At 50.3% G+C, this 16,403-nt stretch overlaps 1 protein-coding gene across 1 annotated transcript in view; it reads left to right on the forward strand.

Moving 5' to 3' along the window:
- arid4b (AT-rich interaction domain 4B) overlaps positions 1-16,403 on the forward strand; it is a 230,042-nt gene that overhangs the window by 84,034 nt on the left and 129,605 nt on the right. Inside the window, exons 8-9 of the mRNA XM_065008441.1 lie at positions 6,135-6,288; positions 13,811-13,890. Coding sequence (XP_064864513.1) covers positions 6,135-6,288; positions 13,811-13,890 — 234 coding nt within the window. The remainder of the gene's footprint in view (positions 1-6,134; positions 6,289-13,810; positions 13,891-16,403) is intronic.

Below are 16,403 nucleotides of genomic sequence, written 5' to 3' on the forward strand. Positions count from 1 at the left end.
GCGGACGGAGTCCAAGAGCGGACGGAGTCCTTGAGCGGACGGAGTCCTAGAGCGGACGGAGTCCAAGAGCGGACGGAGTCCAAGAGCGGACGGAGTCCAAGAGCGGACGGAGTCCTAGAGCGGACGGAGTCCTAGAGCGGACGGAGTCCAAGAGCGGACGGAGTCCAAGAGTGGACGGAGTCCTAGAGCGGACGGAGTCCTAGAGCGGACGGAGTCCAAGAGCGGAGTCCAAGAGCGGACGGAGTCCTAGAGCGGAGTCCTAGAGAGGAGTCCTAGAGAGGAGTCCTAGAGAGGACTAATATTGCCTTTGCTTCAGAATAAGTTGAAGTGAATGTGAAGATCTTCACTCCAAAGACACTGATGTTATCCTTTTCATCAATTTGGTGAATGTTTATTTGTGGGGCCTGTATTCATTCCATGTTCATATCATTACCATAGCCAAATTCCTTCTAATAATTTATCAGTGTGCTTTCATGTGTGTTGACAGGCATTTGTGCAAGCCCCTGTCACCAATTAGCCTAATAATTGCTGCAATATTATTCTGTATGACTTCCATAGCCTATTTTAACAGGGTGTCTATGAGCAGAATAACCAGACGGGAAGTTGACTGGCGTTTAGGCATACATGCATTTGATTTCTCTGGTTGCAGTCCACGAGAGATTTCATTGCATTGAATCAAATTAATCAGGTTCAATGATTTTCTGCCCGTAGGAAGGGGTGTCGCTGTCTTAATTCTAAATGTCTACTGCTTGCAAAGTATTTTTTTTTCAAATGTAACATGTTTCTTTGCAAGACAAGGAGGAGACAATTTGAGGAGACTAAACTGCTTGGAGTAACCCTGGATTATATACTGTCATGGTCAAAACATATTGATGCAGTAGTATGGGGAGAAGTTTGTCCATAATAAAGTTCTGCTCTACCTTCTTAACAGCACTATCAACAAGGCAGGTCCTACAGGCCCTAGTTTTGTCACACCTGGACAACTTTTCAGTCATGTGGTCAGGTGCCACAAAGATGGATCTCGAAAAATTGAGCTGCTGCTGGTGTACAGCTCAGACGCCCATGACTACCCAACAAGACATGCTACAAGATGTCTCTTCACAGTCCCCAAGTCCAGAACAGACTATGGGAGGTGCACAGTACTACATGGAACTCTATTCCACAGTACTACATAGAGCCATGACTACATGGAACTCTATTCCACAGTACTACATAGAGCCATGACTACATGGAACTCTATTCCACAGTACTACATAGAGCCATGACTACATGGAACTCTATTCCACAGTACTACATAGAGCCATGACTACATGGAACTCTATTCCACAGTACTACATAGAGCCATGACTACATGGAACTCTATTCCACAGTACTACATAGAGCCATGACTACATGGAACTCTATTCCACAGTACTACATAGAGCCATGACTACATGGAACTCTATTCCACATCAAGTAACTGATGCAGCAATAGAATCAGATTTAAAAACAGATAAAACACACCTTATGGAACAGCAGGGACTGTGAAGCAACACAAACATGCATACAAACACACGATAACATACACATGGATTTAGTACTGTAGATATGTGGTTGTGGTGGAGTAGAGGCCTGAGGGCACACAGCACACAACATTTTTTTAACCTTTATTTGACTAGGTAAGTCAGTTAAGAACAAATTCTTATTTTCAAAAATGTTAAATGTTACTGGACCCCAGGAAGAGTAGCTTCTGCCTTGGCAGGAACTAATGGGGATCCATAATAAACCCCAGGAAGAGTAGCTGCTGCCTTGGCAGGAACTAATGGGATCCATAATAAACCCCAGGAAGAGTAGCTGCTGCCTTGGCAGGAACGAATGGGGAGCCATATTAAACCCCAGGAAGAGTAGCTGCTGCCTTGGCAGGAACTAATGGGATCCATAATAAACCCCAGGAAAAGTAGCTGCTGCCTTGGCAGGAACTAATGGAGATCCATAATAAACCCCAGGAAGAGTAGCTGCTGTCTTGGCAGGAACTAATGGGGATCCATAATAACCCCCAGGAAGAGTAGCTGCTGCCTTGGCAAGAACTAATGGAGATCCATAATAAACCACAGGAAGAGTAGCTGCTGCCTTGGCAGGAACTAATGGAGATCCATAATAAACCCCAGGAAGAGTAGCTGCTGTCTTGGCAGGAACTAATGGGGATCCATAATAAACCCCAGGAAGAGGAGCTGCTGCCTTGGCAGGAACTAATGGAGATCCATAATAAACCCCAGGAAGAGTAGCTGCTGTCTTGGCAGGAACTAATGGGGATCCATAATGAACCCCAGGAAGAGTAGCTGCTGCCTTGGCAGGAACTAATGGGGATCCATAATGAACCCCAGGAAGAGTAGCTGCTGCCTTGGCAGGAACTAATGGAGATCCATAATAAACCCCAGGAAGAGTAGCTGCTGCCTTGGCAAGAACTAATGGGGATCCATAATAAACACCAGGAAGAGTAGCTGCTGCCTTGGCAAGAACTAATGGGGATCCATAATAAACACCAGGAAGAGTAGCTTCTGCCTTGGCAGGAACTAATGGGGATCCATAATAAACACCAGGAAGAGTAGCTGCTGCCTTGGCAGGAACTAATGGAGATCCATAATAAACCCCAGGAAGAGTAGCTGCTGTCTTGGCAGGAACTAATGGGGATCCATAATAAACCCCAGGAAGAGGAGCTGCTGCCTTGGCAGGAACTAATGGAGATCCATAAAAAACCCCAGGAAGAGTAGCTGCTGCCTTGGCAGGAACTAATGGGGATCCATAATAAACCCCAGGAAGAGTAGCTGCTGCCTTGGCAGGAACTAATGGGGATCCATAATAAACCCCAGGAAGAGTAGCTGCTGCCTTGGCAGGAACTAATGGAGATCCATAATAAACCCCAGGAAGAGTAGCTGCTGCCTTGGCAGGAACTAATGGGGATCCATAATAAACCCCAGGAAGAGTAGCTGCTGCCTTGGCAGGAACTAATGGGGATCCATAATAAACCCCAGGAAGAGTAGCTGTTCCCTTGGCAGGAACTAATGGGGATCCATAATAAACCCCAGGAAGAGTAGCTGCTGCCTTGGTAGGAACTACTGGGGATCCATAATAAACCCCAGGAAGAGTAGCTGCTGCCTTGGCAGGAACTAATGGGGATCCATAATAAACCCCAGGAAGAGTAGCTGCTGCCTTGGCAGGAACTAATGGGGATCCATGATAAACCCCAGGAAGAGTAGCTGCTGCCTTGGCAGGAACTAATGGAGATCCATAATAAACCCCAGGAAGAGTAGCTGCTGCCTTGGCAGGAACTAATGGGGATCCATAATAAACCCCAGGAAGAGTAGCTGTTCCCTTGGCAGGAACTAATGGGGATCCATAATAAACCCCAGGAAGAGTAGCTGCTGCCTTGGCAGGAACTAATGGGGATCCATAATAAACCCCAGGAAGAGTAGCTGTTCCCTTGGCAGGAACTAATGGGGATCCATAATAAACCCCAGGAAGAGTAGCTGCTGCCTTGGCAGGAACTACTGGGGATCCATAATAAACCCCAGGAAGAGTAGCTGCTGCCTTGGCAGGAACTAATGGGGATCCATAATAAACCCCAGGAAGAGTAGCTGCTGCCTTGGCAGGAACTAATGGGGATCCATGATAAACCCCAGGAAGAGTAGCTGCTGCCTTGGCAGGAACTAATGGAGATCCATAATAAACCCCAGGAAGAGTAGCTGCTGCCTTGGCAGGAACTAATGGGGATCCATAATAAACCCCAGGAAGAGTAGCTGTTCCCTTGGCAGGAACTAATGGGGATCCATAATAAACCCCAGGAAGAGTAGCTGCTGCCTTGGCAGGAACTAATGGGGATCCATAATAAACCCCAGGAAGAGTAGCTGCTGCCTTGGCAGGAACTAATGGGGATCCATAATAAACCCCAGGAAGAGTAGCTGCTGCCTTGGCAGGAACTAATGGGGATCCATGATAAACCCCAGGAAGAGTAGCTGCTGCCTTGGCAGGAACTAATGGAGATCCATAATAAACCCCAGGAAGAGTAGCTGCTGCCTTGGCAGGAACTAATGGGGATCCATAATAAACCCCAGGAAGAGTAGCTGCTGCCTTGGCAGGAACTAATGGGGATCCATAATAAACCCCAGGAAGAGTAGCTGCTGCCTTGGCAGGAACTAATGGGGATCCATAAAAAATATACATACAAATGGTCTCATCTATTCAGCTAGTTATGATATTAAATGCTATTCCAACAGACAGAAAAATCATTGTAGTTTCTGTTTTCTAAGCAGTAAGCTGCTCACTCCTAGGCTGCAGTCCAAACATGTTATTTTCACCCCCTCAGCCCTCGCGGAAGCCACTTTCCCCTCGGGGGAATCCCCGTCGAAACCGGATGCAGTTTGTTTGCCATCTTAAGTGGAGGTCCAATTCACAAACGTTGCCTCCTCGGCCCTCAAGGCTCGAGGGAGTGAACCTTTGGTCACTTGCAGGGTTGATGTGACCCACAATTCAATGTGGGCACATGTCTGGTGGAAGCTACGCGTCAAAGTTAATTGAAAAGGCTGCAATTTTGGATATGTCAGAAAAGAGTATGAAGCTAGCTTGCTAAAAATATATATACATAGATTTTAGCATTGGCAAATTGGCTTAGTCTCGGAGTGAGGAACTTATAAAAAAAAATGTTGCTAGATTCATAAACATATTTTTTGCAATTGGAATAAATTACCAAACCATAAAACTAGCTAGCCAGCTATGGGTAACTGTAGCTAGCTACCTGACAGGAGTGCTAGCTAGATACGTTAGCTTACTAGGTACATTAATACTGTATCTAGCTACCTGACAGGAGTGCTAGCTAGATACGTTAGCTTACTAGGTACATTAATACTGTATCTAGCTACCTGACAGGAGTGCTAGCTAGATACATTAGCTTAGTAGGTATATTAGTAGCTTTAGGTTGGTTGTTTTTAAGCTCAATTTCCACCAAGAATGTTGCCTCTCCGATCATCACTCTCCCTCGCTTGGGCAAGGGACATTTAAGGTACACTCGGATGTGACTATGTAAAACATAGTTCAAGGGCTGAGGGTTTAGGGCCGAGGGCTGTCTACTTTGAGTTTGAAATGCGGCCCTAGTAACACTGATCAGCTGATCACCCCGAGTACCGCTGATCACTCCTAGTACCGCTGATCAGCTGATCACTCCTAGTACCGCTGATCAGCTGATCACCCCGAGTACCGCTGATCACCCCGAGTACCGCTGATCAGCTGATCAATCCGAGTACCGCTGATCACCCCGAGTACCGCTGATCAGCTGATCAATCCTAGTACCGCTGATCACCCCGAGTACCGCTGATCAGCTGATCACTCCTAGTACCGCTGATCAGCTGATCACCCGAGTACCGCTGATCACCCCGAGTACCGCTGATCAGCTGATCGATCCGAGTACCGCTGATCACCCCGAGTACCGCTGATCAGCTGATCGAACCGAGTACCGCTGATCACCCTGAGTACCGCTGATCACCCTGAGTACCGCTGATCACCCTGAGTACCGCTGATCAGCTGATCGAACCGAGTACCGCTGATCACCCCGGGTACTGCTGATGACCCTGAGTACCGCTGATCAGCTGATCGAACCGAGTACCGCTGATCACCCTGAGTACCGCTGATCAGCTGATCGAACAGAGTACCGCTGATCACCCTGAGTACCGCTGATCACCCTGAGTACCGCTGATCAGCTGATCACCCTGAGTACCGCTGATCACCCTGAGTACCGCTGATCACCCTGAGTACCGCTGATCAGCTGATCAATCCGAGTCCCGCTGATCACTCCTAGTACCGCTGATCAGCTGATCAATCCGAGTACCGCTGATCACCCCGAGTACCGCTGATCACCCCGAGTACCGCTGATCAGCTGCTTGGCTCCTCTCTCTCTCTCTCTCTCTCTGTCTTTATAACCAGAGGGGAGCTAGAAGGGAGATGTCTGATCACTATGGTGTGTATTAGAGTAACAGAGTTTAAACATAGTTAAAGCTCTTCTTAGTTGGGTGCCCTATACCGTTTGGTCTCACTGTGTGTGTGTTAAATTTAAACTATTGTGTATTCATTGTTGTAAATTGGTATGTTCTCCTTCCTTCTACCAGTCAGGAGGAAGAGTCCTCTTCATCGTCCAGTGAAGAGGAGGACAGTGACGGGAGACAGAACGAAGACCTGTATGGGAAGGTGGTGTGTGTTGAGGTGGGCCCTGCCTCTACTGCAGACAGGAAGACCAAGACAACAGCATGGTACCCTGCCCTGGTGAGATCAGCTACATCCATATCTCTGGCTGTGGATCATATGACATCATATCCCCTATATATAGTACACTACCACTGTCCAGTGACCATATGACATCATATCCCCTATATATAGTACACTACCACTGTCCAGTGACCATATGACATCATATCCCCTATATATAGTACACTACTATTGTCCAGTGACCATATTACATCATATCCCCTATATGACATCATACGAGACCTCTCTATCATCAGTAAAGTAGATTATTGTCAGTGTAGAGACCTCTCTATCATCAGTAAAGTAGATTATTGTCAGTGTAGAGACCTCTATCATCAGTAAAGTAGATTATTGTCAGTGTAGAGACCTCCATCATCAGTAAAGTAGATTATTGTCAGTGTCGAGACCTCTCCATCATCAGTTGGAATATTTTGTCGTAAAATAGTTGTCAAAGTTGGGTCTTTGATCCAATTGCTTTTCCACTAAAAACAATGGATTCATATGGCTGGTTGTTGCATTGTATGTAGATACACAATGCTGCCCAGCTGAAATGAGAAAACAGCTGTTTGTTTTACTTGGTTTTTGTTTAACAGTTACACACACTGTGTTTAATGAGAGTCAGCTATCAGGGTTCTTCAGACCTGTTTCTTTCCTCACCTTAGTTTCCACAGGTCAGACACACACAGACAGACACACAGACACACACAGACACACACAGACAGGGTGACAGCAGGCCCACACAGACAGGGTGACAGCAGGCCCACACACACAGACAGGGTGACAGCAGGCCCACACACACAGACAGGGTGACAGCAGGCCCACACACACAGACAGGGTGACAGCAGGCCCACACACACAGACAGGGTGACAGCAGACACACACAGACAGGGTGACAGCAGGCCCACACACACAGACAGGGTGACAGCAGGCCCACACACACAGACAGGGTGACAGCAGGCCCACACACACAGACAGGGTGACAGCAGGCCCACACAGACAGGGTGACAGCAGGCCCACACACACAGACAGGGTGACAGTAGACACACACAGACAGGGTGACAGCAGGCCCACACAGACAGGGTGACAGCAGGCCCACACAGACAGACAGGGTGACAGCAGGCCCACACAGACAGGGTGACAGCAGGCCCACACAGACAGGGTGACAGCAGGCCCACACAGACAGGGTGACAGCAGGCCCACACACACAGACAGGGTGACAGCAGGCCCACACAGACAGGGTGACAGCAGGCCCACACAGACAGGGTGACAGCAGACACACACAGACAGGGTGACAGCAGGCCCACACAGACAGGGTGACAGCAGGCCCACACAGACAGGGTGACAGCAGGCCCACACAGACAGGGTGACAGCAGACACACACAGACAGGGTGACAGCAGGCACACACAGACAGGGTGACAGCAGGCCCACACAGACACACAGACAGGGTGACAGCAGGCCCACACAGACAGGGTGACAGCAGGCCCACACAGACAGGGTGACAGCAGACACACACAGACAGGGTGACAGCAGGCCCACACAGACAGGGTGACAGCAGGCCCACACAGACAGGGTGACAGCAGACGCACACAGACAGGGTGACAGCAGGCCCACACAGACAGGGTGACAGCAGGCCCACACAGACAGGGTGACAGCAGGCCCACACAGACAGGGTGACAGCAGACCCACACAGACAGGGTGACAGCAGACACACACAGACAGGGTGACAGCAGGCCCACACAGACAGGGTGACAGCAGACACACACAGACACACAGACAGGGTGACAGCAGGCCCACACAGACACACAGACAGGGTGACAGCAGGCCCACACAGACAGGGTGACAGCAGGCCCACACAGACAGGGTGACAGCAGGCCCACACAGACAGGGTGACAGCAGGCCCACACAGACAGGGTGACAGCAGACACACACAGACAGGGTGACAGCAGGCCCACACAGACAGGGTGACAGCAGACACACACAGACAGGGTGACAGCAGACACACACAGACAGGGTGACAGCAGGCACACACAGACAGGGTGACAGCAGGCCCACACAGACACACAGACAGGGTGACAGCAGGCCCACACAGACAGGGTGACAGCAGGCCCACACAGACAGGGTGACAGCAGGCCCACACAGACACACAGACAGGGTGACAGCAGGCCCACACAGACACACAGACAGGGTGACAGCAGGCCCACACAGACAGGATGACAGCAGCCCAGCAGTATTTGTCTATGTAAGTGGTTCTCCCAAGCACGCAGAACCGAGACACTGGGAGGAGAGGAGGACGCTGTCCCTTTAATGATTCCTGTGAAGTCCGCAGGTCCCCCCCGGGGCTGCATCCCAAATGGCACCCTATTCCCTATATAGTGCACTACTTTAGACCAGAGCCCTATTCCCTATATAGTGCACTACTTTAGACCAGAGCCCTATTCCCTATATAGTGCACTACTTTAGACCAGAGCCCTATTCCCTATATAGTGCACTACTTTAGACCAGAGCCCTATTTCCTATATAGTGCACTACTTTAGACCAGACCCCTATTCCCTATATAGTGCACTACTTTAGACCAGAGCCCTATTCCCTATATATAGTGCACTACTTTAGACCAGAGCCCTATTCCCTATATAGTGCACTACTTTAGACCAGAGCCCTATTCCCTATATATAGTGCACTACTTTAGACCAGAGCCCTATTCCCTATATATAGTGCACTACTTTAGACCAGAGCCCTATTCCCTATATAGTGCACTACTTTAGACCAGAGCCCTATTCCCTATATAGTGCTATAGTACTTCTGTTCTAACCAGATTCTCATGGGCCCTAGTTGAAACTAGTTCACTATGTAGGGAATAAAGTGCCATTTGGGATTCTACCCTGTGTTTGTTGTTGTTGGCAGCTGCAGTGTGTTGACATGCCAGCTCCTTACCACGTCCTACTGGCCATGTGGGGAACTACAGCTACAGGGCTGCCTCGTAGTACAATACTACAGCTACAGGGCTGCCTCGTAGTATAATACTACAGGGTTGCCTCGTAGTATAATACTACAGCTACAGGGCTGCCTCGTAGTACAATACTACAGCTACAGGGCTGCCTCGTAGTATAATACTACAGGGTTGCCTCGTAGTATAATACTACAGCTACAGGGCTGCCTCGTAGTACAATACTACAGCTACAGGGCTGCCTCGTAGTACAATACTACAGCTACAGGGCTGCCTCGTAGTACAATACTACAGCTACAGGGCTGCCTCGTAGTACAATACTACAGCTACAGGGCTGCCTCGTAGTACAATACTACAGCTACAGGGCTGCCTCGTAGTACAATACTACAGGGCTGCCTCGTAGTACAATACTACAGCTACAGGGCTGCCCCGTAGTACAATACTACAGCTACAGGGCTGCCTCGAAGTACAATACTACAGCTACAGGGCTGCCTCGTAGTATAATACTACAGCTACAGGGCTGCCTCATAGTACAATACTACAGCTACAGGACTGCCTCGTAGTACAATACTACAGCTACAGGACTGCCTCGTAGTACAATACTACAGCTACAGGACTGCCTCGTAGTACAATACTACAGCTACAGGGCTGCCTCGTAGTACAATACTACAGCTACAGGGCTGCCTCGTAGTACAATACTACAGGGCTGCCTCATAGTACAATACTACAGGGCTGCCTCGTAGTACAATACTACAGCTACAGGGCTGCCCGTAGTACAATACTACAGCTACAGGGCTGCCTCGAAGTACAATACTACAGCTACAGGGCTGCCTCGTAGTATAATACTACAGCTACAGGGCTGCCTCATAGTACAATACTACAGCTACAGGACTGCCTCGTAGTACAATACTACAGCTACAGGACTGCCTCGTAGTACAATACTACAGCTACAGGACTGCCTCGTAGTACAATACTACAGCTACAGGGCTGCCTCGTTGTACAATACTACAGCTACAGGGCTGCCTCGTAGTACAATACTACAGCTATAGGGCTGCCTCGTAGTACAATACTACAGCTACAGGGCTGCCTCGTAGTACAATACTACAGCTACAGGGCTGCCTCGTAGTACAATACTACAGGGCTGCCTCATAGTACAATACTACAGGGCTGCCTCGTAGTACAATACTACAGCTACAGGGCTGCCCCGTAGTACAATACTACAGCTACAGGGCTGCCTCGAAGTACAATACTACAGCTACAGGGCTGCCTCGTAGTATAATACTACAGCTACAGGGCTGCCTCATAGTACAATACTACAGCTACAGGACTGCCTCGTAGTACAATACTACAGCTACAGGACTGCCTCGTAGTACAATACTACAGCTACAGGACTGCCTCGTAGTACAATACTACAGCTACAGGGCTGCCTCGTAATACAATACTACAGCTACAGGGCTGCCCCGTGGTACAATACTACAGCTACAGGACTGCCTCGTAGTACAATACTACAGCTACAGGGCTGCCTCGTAGTACAATACTACAGCTACAGGGCTGCCCCGTGTGATTATACTACAGCTACAGGGCTGCCTCGTAGTACAATACTACAGCTACAGGGCTGCCCCGTAGTACAATACTACAGCTACAGGGCTGCCTCGTAGTACAATACTACAGCTACAGGACTGCCTCATAGTACAATACTACAGGGCTGCCTCGTAGTACAATACTACAGCTACAGGGCTGCCTCGTAGTACAATACTACAGGGCTGCCTCGTAGTACAATACTACAGCTACAGGGCTGCCTCATAGTACAATAATAGAGGGCTGCCTCGTAGTATAATACTACAGGGCTGCCTCGTAGTACAATACTACAGCTACAGGGCTGCCTCATAGTACAATACTACAGGGCTGCCTCATAGTACAATACTACAGCTACAGGGCTGCCTTGTAATACAATACCTCAGCTACAGGGCTGCCCCGTAGTACAATACTACAACTACAGGGCTTCCTCATAGTATAATACTACAGCTACTGGACTGCCTTGTAGTACAATACTACAGATACAGGGCTGCCCCGTAGTACAATACTACAGCTACAGGGCTGCCTCGTAGTACAATACTACAGCTACAGGGCTGCCTCGTAGTACAATACTACAGCTACAGGGCTGCCTCGTAGTACAATACTGAGATGGATGGAGGAAGAGAGGTGAAGAGGTGGAGGAAGAGAGGTGGATGGAGGAAGAGAGGTGAAGAGATAGAGATGGAGGGAGGGAGAGAGGTGAAGAGGTGGAGGAAGAGAGGTGGATGGAGGAAGAGAGGTGAAGAGATAGAGATGGAGGGAGGGAGAGAGGTGAAGAGGTGGAGGAAGAGAGGTGGATGGAGGAAGAGAGGTGAAGAGATAGAGATGGAGGGAGGGAGAGAGGTGAAGAGGTGGAGGAAGAGAGGTGGATGGAGGAAGAGAGGTGAAGAGATAGAGATGGAGGGAGGGAGAGAGGTGAAGAGGTGGAGGAAGAGAGGTTAATGGAGGAAGAGAGGTGAAGAGATAGAGATGGAGGGAGGGAGATGCAGGTCAACAGAGATAGAGATGGAGGGAGGAAGAGAGGTGAAGAGATAGAGATGGAGGGAGGGAGATGCAGGTCAACAGAGATAGAGATGGAGGGAGGAAGAGAGGTGAAGAGATAGAGATGGAGGGAGGGAGAGAGGTGAAGAGATAGAGATGAAGAGAGGTGAAGAGATAGAGATGGAGGGAGGAAGAGAGGTGAAGAGATAGAGATGGAGGGAGAGAGGTGAAGAGGTGGAGGAAGAGAGGTGGATGGAGGAAGAGAGGTGAAGAGGTGGAGATGGAGGGAGGGAGAGAGGTGAAGAGGTGGAGGAAGAGAGGTGAAGAGATAGAGATGGAGGGAGGGAGATGCAGGTCAACAGAGATAGGCAGTGGAATGAACATATCTGAAACCCTACCTCTTCAAAGAGAATCTTAGCTAATCCCACAGCACCACCTCCTGAAACCCTACCTCTTCAAAGAGAATCTTAGCTAATCCCACAGCACCACCTCCTGAAACCCTACCTCTTCAAAGAGGAATTTAGCTAATCCCACAGCACCACCTCCTGAAACCCTACCTCTTCAAAGAGGAATTTAGCTAATCCCACAGCACCACCTCCTGAAACCCTACCTCTTCAAAGAGGAATTTAGCTAATCCCACAGCACCACCTCCTGAAACCCTACCTCTTCAAAGAGGAATTTAGCTAATCCCACAGCACCACCTCCTGAAACCCTACCTCTTCAAAGAGGAACTTAGCTAATCCCACAGCACCACCTCCTGAAACCCTACCTCTTCAAAGAGGAATTTAGCTAATCCCACAGCACCACCTCCTCGAGTCTAGACTGTGTTGCCTGTTAGCTAGGACTCCCACTGCTACTGCTCTCTGTTCCTGTGTGTGTAGGAGGGTTGTCCGTGTTTGGAAGGCAGACCAGCGAGTCTCTTTACTCACGTATAAATGCTCATCTTTGCAAACTGTTAGCCTTTCATGTCTTCATTTTGAAACAACATATTGGAGAGTTCTGTCGACCATGTCCACTTTGCTCAGTGCTACAGTATTTCTGAAGAGCCATAGACTCACTCTCTCAACATCCATCCATCTCTCTCCCTGTCCACTATCTCACCATCCATCCATCTCTCCCCTGTCCACTCTCTCACCATCCATCCATCTCTCCCCTGTCCACTATCTCACCATCCATCCATCTCTCTCCCTGTCCACTATCTCACCATCCATCCATCTCTCTCCCTGTCCACTATCTCACCATCCATCCATCTCTCTCCCTGTCCACTATCTCACCATCCATCCATCTCTCCCCTGTCCACTATCTCACCATCCATCCATCTCTCCACTGTCCACTCTCTCACCATCCATCCATCTCTCCCCTGTCCACTCTCTCACCATCCATCCATCTCTCCCCTGTCCACTCTCTCACCATCCATCCATCTCTCCCCTGTCCACTATCTCACCATCCATCCATCTCTCCACTGTCCACTCTCTCACCATCCATCCATCTCTCCCCTGTCCACTCTCTCACCATCCATCCATCTCTCCCCTGTCCACTCTCTCACCATCCATCCATCTCTCCCCTGTCCACTCTCTCACCATCCATCCATCTCTCCCCTGTCCACTCTCTCACCATCCATCCATCTCTCCCCTGTTCTTTCTTCATCCATCTCTCTATCTCTCCCCTGTTCTCTTCATCCATCTCTCTATCTCTCCCCTGTTCTCTCTTCATCCATCTCTCTATCTCTCCCCTGTTCTCTTCATCCATCTCTCTATCTCTCCCCTGTTCTCTCTTCATCCATCTCTCTATCTCTCCCCTGTTCTCTCTTCATCCATCTCTCTATCTCTCCCCTGTTCTCTCTTCATCCATCTCTCTATCTCTCCCCTGTTCTCTCTTCATCCATCTCTCTATCTCTCCCCTGTTCTCTTCATCCATCTCTCTATCTCTCCCCTGTTCTCTCTTCATCCATCTCTCTATCTCTCCCCTGTTCTCTCTTCATCCATCTCTCTATCTCTCCCCTGTTCTCTTCATCCATCTCTCTATCTCTCCCTCTCCAGGTCATCACCCCAGACTGCCATGAAGAGGCCACCATAAAGAAAGACACCGTCTTCGTTCGTTCCTTCAAGGATGGCAAATTGTGAGTAATCTAAAGTGCTGCATTATAAAACACTTATTTGCGTTGTAATGATGTGTAACATGAACCTGTAAAGTTGTTGGAAGTACCCCAGTTAGCAGCCACGCAGGGAGAGGTCTCTGAACAGACCCCACATAGCAGGGAGAGGTCTCTGAACAGACCCCAGTTAGCAGCCACGCAGGGAGAGGTCTCTGAACAGACCCCACATAGCAGGGAGAGGTCTCTGAACAGACCCCACATACCAGGGAGAGGTCTCTGAACAGACCCCACATACCAGGGAGAGGTCTCTGAACAGACCCCACATAGCAGGGAGAGGTCTCTGAACAGACCCCACTTAGCAGGGAGAGGTCTCTGAACAGACCCCACATAGCAGCCACACAGGGAGAGAGAGGGGAGGTCTCTGAACAGACCCCACTTAGCAGGGAGAGGTCTCTGAACAGACCCCACATAGCAGGGAGAGGTCTCTGAACAGACCCCACATACCAGGGAGAGGTCTCTGAACAGACCCCACATAGCAGCCACACAGGGAGAGAGAGGGGAGGTCTCTGAACAGACCCCACTTAGCAGGGAGAGGTCTCTGAACAGACCCCACATAGCAGCCACACAGGGAGAGAGAGGGGAGGTCTCTGAACAGACCCCACTTAGCAGGGAGAGGTCTCTGAACAGACCCCACATAGCAGCCACGCAGGGAGAGGTCTCTGAACAGACCCCACTTAGCAGGGAGAGGTCTCTGAACAGACCCCACTTAGCAGCCACGCAGGGAGAGAGAGGGGAGGTCTCTGAACAGACCCCACTTAGCAGCCACGCAGGGAGAGAGAGGGGAGGTCTCTGAACAGACCCCACTTAGCAGGGAGAGGTCTCTGAACAGAACCCACATAGCAGGGAGAGGTCTCTGAACAGACCCCACTTAGCAGGGAGAGGTCTCTGAACAGACCCCACATAGCAGGGCGAGGTCTCTGAACAGACCCCACATAGCAGGGAGAGGTCTCTGAACAGACCCCACTTAGCAGGGAGAGGTCTCTGAACAGACCCCACATAGCAGGGAGAGGTCTCTGAACAGACCCCACATAGCAGGGCGAGGTCTCTGAACAGACCCCACATAGCAGCCACACAGGGAGAGAGAGGGGAGGTCTCTGAACAGACCCCACTTAGCAGCCACGCAGGGAGAGAGAGGGGAGGTCTCTGAACAGACCCCACTTAGCAGGGAGAGGTCTCTGAACAGACCCCACTTAGCAGCCACGCAGGGAGAGAGAGGGGAGGTCTCTGAACAGACCCCACTTAGCAGGGAGAGGTCTCTGAACAGACCCCACTTAGCAGGGAGAGGTCTCTGAACAGACCCCACTTAGCAGCCACGCAGGGAGAGAGAGGGGAGGTCTCTGAACAGACCCCACTTAGCAGGGAGAGGTCTCTGAACAGACCCCACATAGCAGGGAGAGGTCTCTGAACAGACCCCACATAGCAGGGAGAGGTCTCTGAACAGACCCCACATAGCAGGGAGAGGTCTCTGAACAGACCCCACATAGCAGGGAGAGGTCTCTGAACAGACCCCACTTAGCAGGGAGAGGTCTCTGAACAGAACAGACTGAACAGACCCCACTTAGCAGGGAGAGGTCTCTGAACAGACCCCACTTAGCAGGGAGAGGTCTCTGAACAGACCCCACTTAGCAGGGAGAGGTCTCTGAACAGACCCCACTTAGCAGGGAGAGGTCTCTGAACAGACCCCACTTAGCAGGGAGAGGTCTCTGAACAGACCCCACATAGCAACCACGCAGGGACAGAGCAGGGAGGTCTCTGAACAGACCCCACTTAGCAGGGAGAGGTCTCTGAACAGACCCCTTAGCATAGCAGCCACGCAGGGAGGAGAGGGAGGTCTCTGAACAGACCCCACTTAGCAGGGAGAGGTCTCTGAACAGACCCCACTTAGCAGGGAGAGGTCTCTGAACAGACCCCACTTAGCAGCCACGCAGGGAGAGAACAGAACCCACTTAGCAGGGAGGTCTCTGAACAGACCCCACTTAGCAGGGAGAGGTCTCTGAACAGACCCCACTTAGCAGCCACGCAGCAGGGAGAGAACAGAGCAGGGAGGTCTCTGAACAGACCCCACTTAGCAGGGAGAGGTCTCTGAACAGACCCCACATAGCAGGGAGAGGTCTCTGAACAGACCCCACATAGCAGCCACGCAGGGAGAGGGAGGGGAGGTCTCTGAACAGACCCCACTTAGCAGGGAGAGGTCTCTGAACAGACCCCACATAGCAGGGAGAGGTCTCTGAACAGACCCCACTTAGCAGGGAGAGGTCTCTGAACAGACCCCACTTAGCAGCCACGCAGGGAGAGAGAGGGGAGGTCTCTGAACAGACCCCACTTAGCAGGGAGAGGTCTCTGAACAGACCCCACATAGCAGCCACGCAGGGAGAGGTCTCTGAACAGACCCCACTTAGCAGCCACGCAGGGAGAGAGAGGGGAGGTCTCTGAACAGACCCCACTTAGCAGGGAGAGGTCTCTGAACAGACCCCACA

Source organism: Oncorhynchus nerka, linkage group LG23 (assembly GCF_034236695.1).
Source record: "Oncorhynchus nerka isolate Pitt River linkage group LG23, Oner_Uvic_2.0, whole genome shotgun sequence".
NCBI lineage: Eukaryota > Metazoa > Chordata > Actinopteri > Salmoniformes > Salmonidae > Oncorhynchus > Oncorhynchus nerka.